The sequence below is a fragment of the Aulonocara sp. 'chitande type north' Nkhata Bay genome, linkage group LG17 (genome assembly GCF_057382095.1).
Source record: "Aulonocara sp. 'chitande type north' Nkhata Bay isolate Kocher_YH1m ecotype deep benthic linkage group LG17, A_spYH_male_GT1.1, whole genome shotgun sequence".
Classification (NCBI taxonomy): domain Eukaryota; kingdom Metazoa; phylum Chordata; class Actinopteri; order Cichliformes; family Cichlidae; genus Aulonocara; species Aulonocara sp. 'chitande type north' Nkhata Bay.
Genome location: NC_141360.1, coordinates 26,125,961 through 26,142,995, shown reverse-complemented (window position 1 = coordinate 26,142,995; position 17,035 = coordinate 26,125,961). Strand labels below are relative to the sequence as shown.

Genomic DNA, 17,035 nt, shown 5'->3' with positions numbered 1-17,035 from the left:
TTTACCGGTTGATCTACATTCCTACCCTCACCTGTGGCCACGAGTTCTGGGTAGTGACCAAAAGAATGATATCACAAATACAATGGGTGGAAAAAATTAATACTCTTAAAAGAGGGACTTATCATTTGGTCTTGAATAACCTGCTGTTTCTTGTTTTAAACTTCCTACTTGCTATAATTTGTGCCTTGCATTCAAACAGTTTCATTAGAGGGCCAAAATGAATGGATCAGCAAATGGATCACTGCTGCATTTCTTCGGTATCTTATAGGAAGTGTGTCACCTACTACCATCTGCTTTCCGTCCGGTTAACTTCCTTCCTGCTGTTGTAGCTCAGTGCTGAGCTCTGCTGACTCACAGTCCTGGACATGATGGAGGATTAAACTACAACAGGACTGTAACAGGAAGCTCAGCAGCATAAATCCAGGATCAACTTTGGGGAAAAAGAAAAAAGAAGTATTCTTTCCGGGTTTTACAAAAAGCTCTCCACCAAGAAACTTGAATCTATACGTCCTCACATTCTTGGCCTCATTTACCAGGCTCACATAGCCTGTATTTTATATTCAGTGATTCAGTAGTTTTATTAATATATGCCCTCCTGTATTCATTTATGTGATATTGAAGTTTGGTTTAGCTTTTGAGACATTGCAATAATCAAGCTTCAGACTCTTAGATTAGCCAAGCCTCTATTATCATCATTGTGAGGTAATGCAGCGCTGACCTTTGAGAACAGCGTTAACATTTTAAAATAATTTATCTTGAAAAACCTTTCAGCAAACAAAAATGAGATATATCCAGTTTGATAAGAATTCCATCAATTGTCTTTTTAAATACATTTCTAGAGAAAGCAGTGTCAGTTTCTGAATAACACTTCCTAATGTTTGATCATGATAAGATTGGCGCACCCTTTATGTCTACATAAAATGACGCTGTTGCTTCTGCATAGGTTGACCTCAAACATCCCTTTCCCTGGGCAGCCAAAGAGCTTTGTGCAAATAGACACCAATACAGCATATTTCAAGCTATATGACAGCAAGTGACTGATCATGAAACAAGCTCTTCTTGAACTCTTGAAGCTACAGAATGAGCTGATGCCCATATTAAAATACCCAACTTGACAGAGTTGAAGAGTGTGTTTACAGTCTGGCTTCTCTAGCTAATTTCCCCCCTATTTTTAAAAACATACATTCTGTGCTGAGTGATTGGTGGGTGCTCTTTAGTCTGATTTAACAATTGTTTGTCCTAAAAGATACTCAATGTTAGCCCTGTTAGCATCTCTATTAATAACGAGTCACAGATGAGCCTCGCTAATCAAGTGTGCTCGCCAGTGCTAGCATGAACTTACAACTCCAGAGCGCTAGCCTACTATTCAAATATGGCAATACTCAACTTAAACACACAAACAGTATTAATTTATGTATTAATGCTACACTTTTTTGCCTTCATACATGCTTTAATTCTTCTGTTAGTTTGTTGGGAGCAGCCATGAGAAGATGAGTACACTGTGGGCATAAAGGAATGGACATGGTCATGTAGGCTGTAGTGTTTCAGTTGGTACTGAGGGGCCCAAAAGTGTGTCAAGAAAATCCCTCACGCCATTACAACAACACCGCCAGCCCAAACCGCTAATACCGGGCATGCTTTCATGTTATTTATTCCAAATTCTGACCCTTCGATCCAAATGACATAGTAGAAATCGAGACTCGCGAGACCAGACAGTGTTTTTTCAATCTTCTATTGTCCAATTTAGGTGAGCCCGTGTAATTTGTAGCCTCGTAATCCTGTTCTTAGCTGACAGGTGACCACACCTGGTGTGGTCTTTAGCTGCTGTCTGCTTCAATGTGTTGTCCTCTTCAGGTTGTAACAAGCAGTTATTTGAGTTATTGCTGCCTTCCTATAATCTTGTAGCAATCTTGCCATTCTCCTCTAACCCTTGACATCAACAAAGTATTTTTACCCAGAGCTGCTCAGTTAATTTTTCTGTCAGACCATTCTCTGTAAAACTTAGAGTTGGCTGTGTGGGGAAAATCCCAGTAGATCAGCAGTTTCTGAAATACTCCAGCCTGGCTGGTACCATCAACCTGCATTCAAAGCCCCTAAAATTACCTTTTGTCCCCATTCTGATGCTCAGTTTGAACTTCACCAGATCTTTTTGACTGCGTCTTTATACCATGTCATGATCTGATGAACAGGTGTGCCAAATAAGGAAGTGGATTCATCACAGGAACACCTGATTTGTGACTCTTTTCTTCTATGAAACAACAACACATCACAATCACCAGATTCTCATTTAAAAATCAAAAAAATATTTCCAAGGCTTTCTCTTGTGAAAATCCCCTGTTCTGTGGACTCCTGGCCCACTCGACATCTGTGTGCAAACATCTGGTAGGCTTGGGAGAAACACTTCTTGAATACTTCCTTAGATTGGACAAACAATTTCATGGGGGAGCGAGCTCGGCTTGAGTCTGCTCGCTACAGAATTACCCACCTAATAGCTCCTGACTGCAGCATTACTGTCAAATAAATGAAAATGTGTGAATGCAAGAGTGGCTATTACACACTGTTATGTATAATATATTTTTACGTGCACTGCTCATTTTACAGCCTAGCGAGCGCTGCATTTTATTCCTCTTTACCATAAATGTGTTATGGGTTACAAAATGCATGATAGGGCCACTTATTAAAGCTCTCAGAGTCTTCTTGGGTACTTTGAATACAAATTTAGTGTTCATTATATACAGAGCCTGAGCTTGGCTATTTCAGTAATGCATTACTGGAATGCTATTGGGCATTTAAGTTGCACAGCAGCGTTTGTGTTGGCATGAAAGGAAACACTTAGCAGCAGCCTTTAAGCACCCCCGTTCCTCATTCTTTTTTTTCTCCCCCTCCTCAAAAGCAGACAGAAATATGCTAAATATGCAGCAGAGTGACCCGAGTCCATAGATCAAGGTTTATTTTTAGGAGAGGCACCTCACTCCCATGCTCCACCCAGGTTTTCTCATTATCTGTACCAGGGTTAGCACATGCAGAGATAATGGCTGAATGCCTGGCCTCCCACTCACTCCTGAGACACGTGGATAGGTCACATTTTTTGCTCTTTATGGCAGAAAAACACCAAACTAATAACATGTAAGCCAATCTATTTCAGATATGTACATTTGAGTATCCATGGTAAACTTCCCTTAAAGTCAGTGCACCCTTGTGAGCAAGCTGGCCGCACACAAATCAAACACCAATAGGCTCATATCCTTCAGCACAGGTGAGTTATGGGGCTATTAACATAGCATGAAATTAGGTTCCTGACAGTAAGCACCTATAGCAGCTTTAAATCACTGCACGCAGAGAAACCTGTGCTTGTACAGTTGGGTAATGGCATGAACGTGGCTGGAATATCACTGGAATGCAATGCAGGGTAATGAAAACGGAGCTTTGCAACAGTCAACAGTTTGCTGCAAGGACTCGCATGATGTTGTATTAATTATACTTCCTCTAACTTCGGCTCATTATGCAGGAGAACTCCAGAACAGGTTTGAAATGATAATGTCTTTGGGACTTGTTTTTAGAAACAAAGTTATACATAGACTCGACTGAAAGCTGCAAAACCTGCTGTATTTTAATGAGCTGGTAGCTGTTGTGCGGCTTCCCATCATATTAACTCCTTGTTTTGAGTTTGTGCTTGAGCTTGAAAACAGTTTTGTCATTTGCTGACTCCCTCATAAAACTGTCACTGTGCTTCTTGTCCTCGAAGAGAGCTTCTCTGGCATTTTCTTTGTGCACTAATAGTAGAAGTAAACTGGATTTGTGAAGCATCTTTCTTGAAAGCAATGATCAGACCTCAGGATGTTTCATAAAGAAGTCCCAAGGCCTGTTTCTGTGAAGTCAGGCAGCCGTGGCTCAGGAGACAGCGTAGGTCATCCACTAATGGGAAGATCGGTGGCTTTGATTCCCAGCTCCTTCAGTATGTGTCCTAAAGTGTCATCGGGCAAGACAGTGAACACCAACAATATGTGAATATGTTACCTCACAGCAAGAAGGTCCTGAGTTCAATTCCAACATCAGGCCGGGGTCTTTCTGTGTGGAGTTTGCATGTTCTCCCCTTGTTTGCGTGGGTTCTCCCCGGTTACTCCGGCTTCCTCCCACCGTCCAAAGACTTGCAGTTTGTGGGGATAGGTTAATTGGAAACACTAGATTGTCCATAGGTGTGAATGTGAGTGTGAATGGTTGTCTTTGTCTATGTGTTAGCCCTGCGACAGACTGGCAACCTGTCCAGGGAGTACCCCACCTCTCACCCTAAGACAGCTGGGATAGGCTCTAGCCCCCCCACGACCCTGAAAAGGATAAGCGGAAGCGAATGGATGGATTTTAATTGCTTTTTCACGTAAACACAGAGATAAAGTCATCATAGCAACACAGACTGATGTGTCACAGCTCATTGCGGCAATTTAAGTAACTGTAATTATGTTATTTCCAATGAATAATGGACTGGTGCTTATATAGTGCCTTTCTACTCTATTTGATCTCTCATAGCACTTTCTTACTGCAAGCCTTATTCACCCATTTGTGTTGTTTTGTTTGTTTTTCTACTATAACATTCATACACGCACTAATGCATTTGGGACAACATGCAGACCAGAGGAGCTGGGGATCAAACCACTGACCTTCTGATTAGGAAGCAACCTGCTCCACAGCCACAGCCACTCTACAATACAGACCCAGTTCAGCTTACTCACCTGAAACCAATCTTTACTCTTTGGGACTCATCTTGTTTTTTGTTTGAAACGGCTGTAATCGCATAAAAATATCCGCATCATTTACAAAAAGTGACAAACACAAATGAAGATTGCTTGTGGCTTACCTTTTCTCTCAGGTTACAAACATCTGCATTTTGCTATCTTAGAAATATTGTCCACGTATCAGGAAATTATCAGAGGGAATGGAAAACCAGCGAGCTGTCAGTAATATCATCCGCAGGACTTTTTTATGCTGTGACTGTGGATTTTTTTATTGGTCGAGCAACTACAAGATGAATATTGTCTTATTGATTTTACCCTGCCTCTAAGGGGTGTATAATCACAAACCTGTCACCTCACAAGCCCAGTTCTCGGGAGAAAAGGGAAAACAAGATGCTGCTCTCACTTGGAATGTAAGTTCAGAAGAAAATTTGAGACTCTGAGACATACTCACTTTAGTATTTAGATGAAAATCTGCTGAAGCCACATATGCAGTGTGTAACTGAAATCTTGCTCTCTTTTTTTGTAAACTAAGCTGAAATTGAATTTCTTGAGTTAGTTTGTGATGTTTAAGAAATTGCAAACAATCCTGAGACTTATTTGGGCCCAGAAATCATCAACGCAGTTTTTATGATCATAAAAAGTGTAGTTAATTTGGACACTGCATCAAAACAACTCCCTAAATACACTCACCGGCCACTTTATTAGGTGCGTGTTGCCGTTACCTTTTTTCTTTTTTCTTTTTTGCCTTAATTCGTTATGGAATCGATTCAACAAAACTGAGGAAGCATTCCTCAGAGATTGTTGATGGGAAAATCCTATGAAAACAGCTGCTTCTGAAATACTCAGACCAACAACAACGTGCTGCATTCAAAGTCAGCGAAATCATCTTTCTTCCCCACTCTGATGCTCGGTTTGAATTTCAGCATGTCATCGTGACCATGTGTACAGGTCTAAATGCATAGAGCTGCAGTTATGTGATTGGCTGAGTAGATATTTCTGTTAGCAAGCAGTTGAACAGTTTGTACCTAACAAAGTGGCCGTGTAAGTGCCTGAAGGCTTTTCGCTATGCTGAGGTGAAAGAATTCCTTCTAGAAGGACTGTTCCTGTCTAAGAAACACACTGAAAGTGTTCACACTAACATTTCGTTATGCCTTGTTCTCCCAAGACAAATCCCCTTAAGGCACTGTCAAATGAAACAGAACATCTTTTCACCAAATCTAAACAGAAAGGAGATGATATCCCTGTTTAAAGGCTCTTTCTGAGATCTCAGATTGAAATTTTTTGCTCTTTTTTAATGTAATGGAGGTTTATTATTGTTATCAAACATGTGTTCTGTCTGTTGAACGCATGATTCAGTACTTTGAGGACTCGGATATTTCAGAGCAACAACTGAGTACAGATATAACTGCATGTCGATTTTTAAAGTGGAGTTTCCCGCTGTCAACGAAGTTTCAACTTTGAGTAGCGCACATTTTTTGTAAACTGTCAAGTCATAACAAAAATAAGATGAAATGAACTGCTCAGTCATCGAAAGTTGCCCTCACCCTACCCAGGGATCAAGTTTCCCTGAAAGCAGGTTTTTCATCTGATCAGAGCTGGTTGGGTGAGTTATCGGGTGCCTAAGGGACTCTGTGGGACCTGCGTGAGAGAAGTTGTTGAGAAATGCCCTTGTGCCGAAGTGTTGCACTGTGACTGTGCAAATATCAAAGGGCCACTGAAGACGTGAAATCAGCGACACTGTTGCTGTTGACACAAGTCAGAGCTGCAGAGGTGTACAGGGACTTTAACAATCACATTTTCAAAGTCTCAAACTTCCACTCAACTCTCAAAGCAAAATACAAAGTTTTCAGTGAATTACAGAAAGCTCTTAAAGCAAGGAGTGGATGGATTTTCAAGGACAGGTCTGGACCCACCAGAGGGTCCAATTTGACCAACTGATGGCTAAAAAAAGTATGAAAACAGCAATGAAATTGTAAAAAGTGAATTTTGATTGCTGAGTGGTGATGCAAAGCCAGCATAACTACACAGGGGTGAACAGAATTCTAGACCTAGAGACAGTGTTCAGATCATAAAGAAGTAAAATACGAATGTTTATGACAAAAGAAACTGTACATGTGAAGAGTTGTTGCTTTTGCACTGTTAAATATGCATGCACATGTTATGACAGCAGACCTTGCCCTTATTCTTGCGAAGCAGTTAATCATGCTTTTGTAACTGGGTGGCTCATCAAAGGGGAAAATGCTTCTTCTTTACACTTTTTCTTCTTACGGCAAGGTAATAAAAAGGCCCCAAAGCTAATCTAAAGAGCATAAATGCAGATCTTATACAAATGAAAATGTTTATCAAATTTCTATTCGACAATGGAACCGATCCTTTCCTTTCTTTACACTTATTAAAGAAAGGTAAGGAGGGCTTTGCAGTCATTTTACTGGTCTTGGCTAGTTTTTTGTAAAATAGATAGATAAATACTTTTCAAAATTATAGAAAATTATTGTCATATTCACAGTGAAGAAATATGTTCCCCTGTGCAATGACAACAAATGGCAAACAGAAAATATATATGTATCCACATACAAAATTAGATAAATTAGACAAATAAACCAGCTAATGATTTAAAAACAACAGAAACAATTGTAAAAAAAAAATAAAAATAATAATAATAATATGATAATTAAAACTGAAAAAAGATATAAATATATACAAGCAGAATAAAAGAATCTGAGCTGCTTGAAACTTTGTACACTTTACACAACTTACATATAAGGAAGCATGAAAATACAGAAATGTTATGATAAAAATAATTAACTATATTAACCTTTATCTTTATGGAAATATCGCCGATAAGTATTGTAAAAGCTTTAACAAATGACCTTAAACCCGAAAGCACCTGTGGGAACAGTAAAGAGTTATTACACAGCGCCCCTCCTCTGCTTCGGCTTTAGTCGGAAGTGTTCGCCCACTTTCGGGATTCAAGCCGGTGTTTTCAGAGGGGCAGAGCGAGCGCCGCGGGTCCCAGCTCCGCAGACTACAGCAGTTCATGTGAGAGCAGCTCGGGCACACCTGGTTGGACCGTGAAGAGCAGTTCAGCGACCGAGACAGCTCCACTCAGGTGGGTTTCTACCTGAATTTATACCTTTGTTGTTCTCTCGTCAACTTCTCCACACTCTGACTTTCTTCTTTCGGGCGGAAAGTTACCTTAGAGATAAACGGACTTTGTAAACTTTCTTTTTAAACAAAACCCGTCCTGCACGCTGAGTATCACGAGGTGGAGGTGAAAACACCTCCATAATGAACAGCTAAGTTTACTTGTCCTGACTTTTTATTTTCATTCTACCTTTCAGCAGCTCCCGAGTTAATCACTTGAGGAATGTGGTGCAATTAGGACAGCGACCGAGAGCTGAAAATTCATATCAACTTCAACTTTTAAGTTACTTTTTTTTTCCTCCCTTCGACTTTGAACTTATCAGAAAAAAGGGATCATGGCCACAGGCGGATTCAAGTCAAGCGCCGCGACGGACTTTTTGGAGGAGTGGAAGGCAAAACGGGAGAAAATGAGAGCCAAAATGCTGGGGGACATTGCCGCAGCCACTGGTACTCCCTTGGGTGCCAGTAATACAAACAGCAGCCGCAACGCCGTTCCTCCTCCATCTCCTCCTCCTCTTCCTTCGGCCACCGAGTTCACCAACAACGGCAACCCGGACCGAAGCTCCTCCGCTGGGAACTGCCACCCCTCCTCCTACGCGGTTGCTCGGTCCTCCTCTGGCACTTCTCTAAAGAGGCCCGAGGAGGAAATGCACCACCCCGTGACACCCTCAGCCACGCCGGGAAGCAACCTGAAGAAGGCCCTGCCTCAGCCGGAGAAGACTCAGGACTCTACTCCCATGGCTTGCAACGACAGTGACAAGGAAAGCCCGTCACCCAGCAGCAAGGGCAAGGAGAAGAAGAGCACCGGGCCCAGCGCCAGGAAGGGGAAAGGACAGATCGAGAAGAGGAAGTTAAGGGAAAAGAGGAGATCCACAGGTGTCGTGAACATACCATCCAATGAGGTGAGTCGGGGGAAAAAGAGGGCAGCGATTCACCTTAGCATCAGAATGGGTATAATTTGGAGGCCCATTTTGGGATTGGTCATGTTTTTTCTCTATTGGGAATAAAAGTATTCCCAAAAAAGTATTAGTGAAAGTTAGCCTCTTGTATGTGGAAATAGGTGGATGCTTAATGCTTGTGCATTTTTATTTTTTGTAAGGAAATAGTGGCTTCTGTGTGTTGCACTTGAACACCACTTGCCTTCCTACACTCCAAATTCCTCCCATACATGTGTCTGGTTTAATCGAGCCTCTGCTGGAGAGAAATGAAAGCAGTTCTCAGATGGTGGGAGAGGGTGGAGGTGTACAGTATGTGTGCTGCACATTCATTGTTATTGGATTTAAATCATCTCGCACTCCTGGCCGATTCCTGTGGTTCAGACACATGCAGGAACTCTGATATGAAGCTTGGCCAACACTGAAAAAACACTCAAATTACACAGAAATTCTCGGAATAGATGCCCACCCTTTTGTTTTTTGTTGGTTTCTTTTTTGGTAAGGGGATGGTATTCTGACCACCTTTCATTCTCCTATTTTATAGCCACCCAGAACAATATGCCCCTGGGGCAGCACAACTTGGAGTTTGACCAGCCTGTCAGTTGGAGCCTCGCATCCTGTTATTAGGTGCTCAGCAGTGCCGAGCAAAGCCGTTTGAAAACTGGTCACAAGCCAGGCTGTAATGCTGGGCTTCAGCACTCTGGGCTGCGCCAGATATGCTAGATCGAGCCCATAGGCAGCTCATTATGTAGTAAAGTGGGCGAACCGTCTATTATTGGGGGAGGTAGGAGGTGATCTGATGAGGTGGTGAGCTGATTTGTGTGAGTGGGGAAGAGGGAGAAAGAAGTGGAAGTGCTGTGGTCTGAGAAAGTTTGTAGAACTTCCTGAGGCAGGTCCTTATCCCGAAAAGTATAGTGAGTATAAAAGATGGACGTACCTGCTGGTTTTGAATTCAGCTTTAAGTGTCCAATGAAAGAAACTGCAGGTTTTCTGTGCACTAGACTTGGGTGCTATGGTGATGCTGATGTTCTTGCAGTCCAACACTGTGCCCAGTGTGCTTGTAAACTATTTACATAACCTAATTCCTGTTAATGTTTTTTTTAATTGTTATTTAAAAGTTAATTATGAACAGCTGAAGGCAGATCACTACATTTGTTAAATAAAATGACAAATACTATGCAGGTTTAAAAAAAGGTTCATTGCTGAAAGCATTTGTATTCATCTGACTCCACAACTCTGATTGGTAGGTTGTGATCATCATACTTTGTCAAGCGTCGTCACCTGGAGTTGGATAACAGTGATTAAACTGGTCCGCTTATCTTCCGTTAGCGGTGATCAAATGGAGACCTAAAGCCCAGGTGACTGCAGGCAGCCAAAGATCAATCTTTGACTTTTGTCTTCAGCTGCTGAAGTACCTCTGCTGGTAAATATAATGTGACAGATTTCCTGAATGGGAAGCCAAACTTTTCCTCAAGTCGGGCAATCAGAAACCTGCGTAACATGAGATTAATGCACGTGTTTCGCGTTATAGTTATGCCGGTGATTTCGAAGGAGCATCCCCGGGGACATTTTGACACGTGTCTGATGCTTTCGCAAACCCGTGCCAGTTATTCAGAAGGTCAGCAGGGTCAGACGGTTACCAGCTTAGACGATCGTATCTGTTTGGCAGCTATGTCAGTTATGTAAATGCATTTGTTGCAGTTAAAGAAAAGCGCTCGTGCACAGATCAGAGGACGCCATGATTCTTTGTACTTTGAGGCTTTTTTGTTTATTTCTGGGTACAGTGCTCTCATCTGCCTTCATGTATTTATCACATTTCAGTCATACTGCACGGAGCAGCTCGTCTTAAGGAAGTGCAATCAAACCAGATGATTACCGCGCCTGAGTTCAGTGAACCATTCCCAATCTCATCTGTTTTAGTGGGCTGAACCGAGCACGATGAAGCATAAACGCTCATTACTGAACTGGACTTTGGTTTGAGCACACTTGCCTGGTTTGAGTTCACCATTAAAGGGTGTACTCCTATAATCAACCTCCAGCATCTTAAATTTGTCTTGAGTATTTTCAGACTTCCTAAAGTTGCAGTTTGAAGTCATTTCCTGCACTGCCTCTGGTGCAGTAACCCCTTCAGGAAAAAGTAAAGATTTTCAATTACTGTATACCTCATTAACTCAAATATAACACTCAGATTCTACAAAAAATATAAAATTAAAGTTTTTTGATGTTGTATTGTTCTGTTTATTGATGAATTAGTGACGCTAGCTCCTACTTTTTTATCTGTATTGAAAAAAAAAAAGTAGTGCTTTTGTTGTTTTAGTTTAATATTCTTCTTAATATTCTAAGTTTTTTGGCATTGTGTCACCATTTAAAAGTAATGTTTACCCAACTGTAAGTTTTATAATCCAGCTTTAATTATGGAAGCTTTATCTCATGGTTTGAGATCCTGTGAGCTTTGCACACAGATGGAAACACAAAAATCCAGAAACCGGTTGCCCGGCAGATGGACTCCTTTTGTGAAAAGTTTTCTCTTTTCTCCTCCTGTTGGATTGGGGGGGGGGGGGCACACCAAACTATGCAAATGAAGACTTGCTCACACAAGCTGCCTTTGTGATGTGAATATTAGTGGACAGGTGTGAATAGAGATGCCTGGGATTATCTCCCCGCTCGTTCTGTGCAGCATAATAGCTGCTGAGCGGGATTTCATAGCATCCTGGGAACCCAATCTTCTGCCTGTTGAGGCCATAATGGCCCGATAAAAGCTCCCAGCTCTGCATTGCATCAGTCAGTACCTCGTCCAGCGAGCCGGGACGGTGTCTCCTTTCTCTCACCCTGCTCACTCCTGCGGGTCCGAGGGCATTGTTGCCGATGCTGACCTTTGACCTGCACAGCACATTGTATGTGTCTGAGGAATGCGAAAACAAGAGTTTAGATTCAGTGAGTTCTCTCATCTTAAAATGTTTTGGGTTGTGATGTAAGCACGTTTCCCATCAGGTCACGCTGCCTGCAGTCTTGTGGTGATGAGTCATGTCGCTCATTGTGCCGTTGCTTTTTAAAAAAAAATGCATGACCTCTGAGAGTTATGAGGTTGTGGTCTGCCGCTCCAGCCAGTGAACTTTGTGTTTCATGTACATGACTGAGTCTGCTCCACAAACACTGCTGGGGAGCGTGGAGCTATCCGGCCCCTCGCAGCTATTTGTCTGCAGCGTCATTGAAAAGGAGGTCAACAGGTTTAAGGTGCAATGCTGGACCGAGTGCTCACGCAGTTAACACTCTGGCGATGGGATGATACAGGAGACAAGAGGGCTCCCTGTTTAACTTAGTTATTTGTGACACCACAGAGTTGTTAATACACTTTAGGCTTCGTACAAACTCATGTTAACCTGTTAACACATGAACCAGACATGACTAATTAAAATTAAACTAAACTAGGTTGTAGGAAAAATGTGTTTTCAACTGAAAATGGCTCAAAAGAACCAATTACAATGATATTATGCACTTGCAACTAGTCTTTCGATTTAATCCTAGTCAGTTTGGCCAAATTCACCTGTGCAACAATGATGAAATGATAAGGGAAGCATCTGCTTATTAAGATTGAGATTTCTTAACTCTTCCTTCACTGAAGCTAATAAATGCTAAACTAAAGATTTCTAAAGAAAGCAACTCTTCCAAACAAGCCATACTTGTTCCGTCTTTTTCTTGGCTGTCACGAAGATTAATGTTTTACATGCTGAGGCGCGTAGAGTCTGCGATGATGATGATGATTATTATTATTATTATTATTTTCTCCAGGTATTGCACAGTCTGGGTGTGACCTAGGTGTGAATTTGTGGGGACGCCCACTCCTGGGAAAGTTGTGACATCATGTTCATTCACACCTGAATGTTCCAGCTCTACAAACTGCCAAAATTTTTGCTTTTATAGAGGTGCTCACGCTTCCAGGTGATCGGTTAATTCAGGACAGTTGACTAGTAGCACCTGGTTGCTACTTAATATCTTGATTTCTATGGCAGCAGTAAGGGTGTACTTAGGTTTCCTGCACTACCAGTCAGGAGCAACTTGTGAAATGGCACCTGCAGCAAATGCAGGTTTAGCAACAGACCTGTTGTGAATATGTGGAAAAACACAGAGATATTTTGTGTTTGCATCACATGACACATTACTGAGAACTAAAAATGGTGCAGACAAAAGGACACACCTCAAACTGAGCTAATCAGCACATCAGTCACAGGCATCCAGAGCTGCACAGAGTTCACGGAGAGCGAGCTGTAGTCTATTCAAACACTTCATCTGAATTCCTTCCACATGGAAATTTCACCAAAAATCCATGTGCGTGTCAGGATACACAATAAAACTGTTTCAGGATAAAGTGTATATAACTGTATATGAAGTGCAGTGTGGTGCAACTCAAATTGGGCTCGTGCACAGTTGAGTTTTGGCATTGGTTCTTTCATCTGCTCTCACAGATACAGTCTGCACTGACATTAATCAGCAAATACCTTAAATTCAAACACCCCTGCCTTGTTTGTTCCCAAATTAGTTTCTGCTCCATTTTGTTCTTTGGTGAAGTTCATTGAAGGGTGAAAGTTTGGAGAAGGGCCATGCTGAGGGCAGATGTTTGGTTCCTTCCAACCCAAATCCAGATGCAGAGAAAATGTTTAAAATTGGTTTCACAGAATGGATGAAGATCAGCAGATTTTTTTTTTCTTTTAACATATTTGAGGAAAAACTGAAAATAGAGCATGTGACCTTATAAAACATTACAAGGAAAATAGGCAGTTTTTGCTCAGCACAACATCGCCATCATCACCATCACCATGGTGATCAAGCCATAATTTTTATGCTAGAAAATGACATTTAACAGATTTAAAATTTCATAAAAATCAGTTAACGGATCAAGATGAGAATTGTGACAAAATATCTATAAAGTTTCTTTCCTCTGTAGAATCAATGCATATAAAACTTTTCACTGCACGCTTCACTGCCGGACAATTTCCTTGCTCTTATTTTGAAAGTTAAAGTGACTTGGCTAGCTTTGGTCCTTATGTTTCCTTCCTTACAAGGTGGGCAGTTTACTAATGTGCCAGTCTTAAGTATTATTTAGCTGCCTCTCCAGTGAGTTGGGCAAACTCCAGGTCTATGTTCTTGTCCATGTTCTGTTTTTAAAAAACGGTTAAGAAAATAGGTTTATAATTGCTATGCAAGTTATCTGGTCATTGCCGGCTGCAGTCCAAGACCGTTGAGTTAACTTTCATCTGCATAACAAATGGAGTCACAGTTGGGAAAGTTGCTGATATTTCTCTTTGAATAAAGTTTTGGTTGTTTTGTGGAAATGAATGCAAACTGCCACAAACAGAATTTAAACTTTAAATTTAAAAGAATCTTTGACTTTTGGCTCTTCAAGCTCGTTATAGTTGAAGTGACCTAAAATGTGCAGTTCAGTAAATGCAAGGCACAAAAAAGTTGGCTAAAGTTTAAAGCTGCAATAAACTGACAGTAGAAATTAAAGTCTGCAGTAGTTTGCTTATTAAAGGCTCTCAGTTCACAGCTGGACAAAAGCATGCAAGAATGTAAATTTGCATGGGGTGGAGTGTGCTTCACTTGGTGTTTAAAACCTTCTCCAAACAAGGTCACATCATCACAGTAAATACCACAGGGATTTTATCATAGGCTTAGGTAAGCATTGGGCTATTTGGGCTGGGTGTTTTGTTTCCTCCTTTTCATTTGTTGGTTGAACAGCAGGAATGCTAACCTGTTTAATTAAAGCACGTGTTCGTAAAAGTGAAGTTTCTCCAAGCGAGAAGCACCAGTTTCCAAGGAGAGCATTTTGAATTGTTTACAAAAGCCCTTGTCTGTGGCCTCAGCAAAGGAAGGAAGGAGCTGATCTGCTTCCACGATGAAGTCTTTACCAACCCACCAGGCACCTATCAACACCACATAAAGCACACAGCACCCTTGTAATGGGCTGTGACACATGGGTTAGCTCAGTTTGTAAGACTGTTACATAAATGCTTGCTCCCATTAAAGTGACCTCTGACCAGGTGAGCAGCCATTATGCTGTCAGAAGGCATCAGATCAGTGTTAAACAGGCTGTGAGATGGAAATGTTACTGTGTGTGTGTGTGTACATTTATAACTTGGTCTTTGGTCAGAGAATTTATGACTGTTTGTACAGTTAAAATCATTGATAAATCATTAAAAGAAACCAAAAGGATTTTAAACAGAATGTTTAAAGTCCTGAAAGTAGAATGAGTGTATAAATTTGTGTACTTTCAAACAGACGGCAGTAACACTTTGCTACTGATTCATATCTGCTTACATTTAGGAGATGGGTGTAAAGAAACCACATGTACTTTCTCGTACAACTGGCCATCAACAAATCTTCCAAATAGATTTTTTGTTTTTGTCCCCCCCCCCCCCCCCCCCCCCCCCCCCCCGCCTTAGTTTGCTTAGAGCGGCGGTGTCAAACATAAGGCCCGGGGGCCAGAATTGAGGGCCATTCTGGCCCACTGGCTCAACCTGGATTTGAAAAACGTGAAAGAGGACATTCATTTTACACTTTAAACTGCGTTTTCTTAAGTTTTATAGCCTTTTCTACTGATAAAGATAAACACTTTTAAAATGGATAAACCATTAAATAACAAGGTTCCTGTTTTCCCACTGTCTGCTATAGAAATGTTTGATTTTTAACAGCAGGTTCACAAAAAACAGAGCTAAAAATGTCTTTGCAATTAGTAAAAAAACTATAGATTTTTAATTTCAGAACGGTGAGCTCAATGAGCTAACAGAAGTATTCTGTAAATTTACATATGTCTTAAAATTTAGGGCCAAAGCAGCATTTCTTTATCATGTGGAAAAACTGAGATGTTTTAAATTGCACTTCTTTTAATATACATATATTAAAATATCTCTGATTCCATGAGATATTTTCACTGGTCCAGCCCACTTGGGATCAAAGTGGGCTGTATGTGGCCAACGATGTAAAATGAGTTTGGCGCCCCTGGTTTGGAGGGTGTAACACTCTTGTTTACCACAGGTCTGATTGCTTTATCTTGATTAGATCATTAACAAAAAGTAAACTCTGTTATTTTGGTACGTTCAGCTCAGCCGTTAACTGAATGTAAACTCTTACCAGAGAGTACATTGTGGACATTTGTTATGAGACTTTGGGCTTGGTTTCAAAAATGGGATAAAACTTCAAACTCTCTTGGCGGAATTACTTGTTGTGAGAACAAATAAAACAAAAACAAACAAATTGAGGGGAAAAAAGGTCACAAAGCAAGTAAAATTACAACCTTATATGAAACCATCCATCTATCATTACTGGTAGGAGAGCCATATTGGATTATCAAGCACTGTACGACTGCAAATTCTGCCATATATAATTACATAAATGACCATACATGACAGTTTCACTCTGCTTGAGAGGGACAAAACACAAGAATTGTGACTGACTTAAAACTGCAAGATGTCACTAAAAATTGGACCATCCCGTTAGTAGTCTGTTCATTTCAGACATTAAAAGATCACTTGCCTTTTCAGTTTGACATTTACTTTTGGAGTTTTGCTGCAATCTGCACACAAAGTTCAAACTATCTTTTATCTAGGTCACTGCTCTTTAGTTATGTGGGTTCAGGGACTTTGTAGATTATTACTGAAGAACGACATACCCCCTGCGCAGCGTGCACAGGAATGCACGGTCATGCAGAATCAGTCTAAATCTTGTGAGGTGAAAGCCACCCTGCATGTTTGCCTGGAGGCCGGCTCGGCTATAAGTCGAGACCTCACTGAACTTTCTCACAAATGTGATCAGATGTAGGTGATACAATCAGCCTGAGCACTGATGTCCATTGATGCAGATTTGTTTTTACACACAGTGAAACGTGTTGATTCTGCTTGAGAGTCTTCTGCCATCTTTCTGGCTAATCTTTAACTCTTGAGTGTGCGCATATCCAGGATGGAGAAGTTTGCGATCAATTGACGTATTGTTGTATTCGTGTCAGCCTGGAATTTCAAAACAAGCTGCTGAATAGAGCAGAAAATGATCAATGGTGTGGCGTTTGTACTGGTCAAATGTGGTAAAGGCCGTTTAACTGAGTACCCACCATCCATAAGCCATGCAAGTGTTTAACAGAATCCATCCTGACTGTTTTCTCTGCAGGCACAAAACGATGTCAGAGTGAATAGCCTCGTCCTCATCTGACCTTCGGTTCGGGACATTGTTTTGGCT

The 17,035-nt window shown here is 41.2% G+C and overlaps 1 protein-coding gene across 3 annotated transcripts in view; it reads left to right on the top strand.

Moving 5' to 3' along the window:
- The first annotated feature begins 7,682 nt into the window (after positions 1–7,682).
- The window catches only part of pawr (PRKC, apoptosis, WT1, regulator), a 79,477-nt gene continuing 70,124 nt past the window's right edge, over positions 7,683–17,035 (top strand). The window contains exons 1-2 of one of the 3 annotated variants that reach the window (XM_086269968.1): positions 7,683–7,839; positions 8,198–8,776. In XM_086269968.1, coding sequence (XP_086126094.1) covers positions 8,210–8,776 — 567 coding nt within the window. In that variant the 5' untranslated portion in view covers positions 7,683–7,839; positions 8,198–8,209. Of the gene's footprint in view, positions 7,840–8,071; positions 8,777–17,035 lie in introns of all 3 variants that reach the window. The other 2 variants (XM_086269966.1, XM_086269967.1) reach the window with 2 other exon arrangements.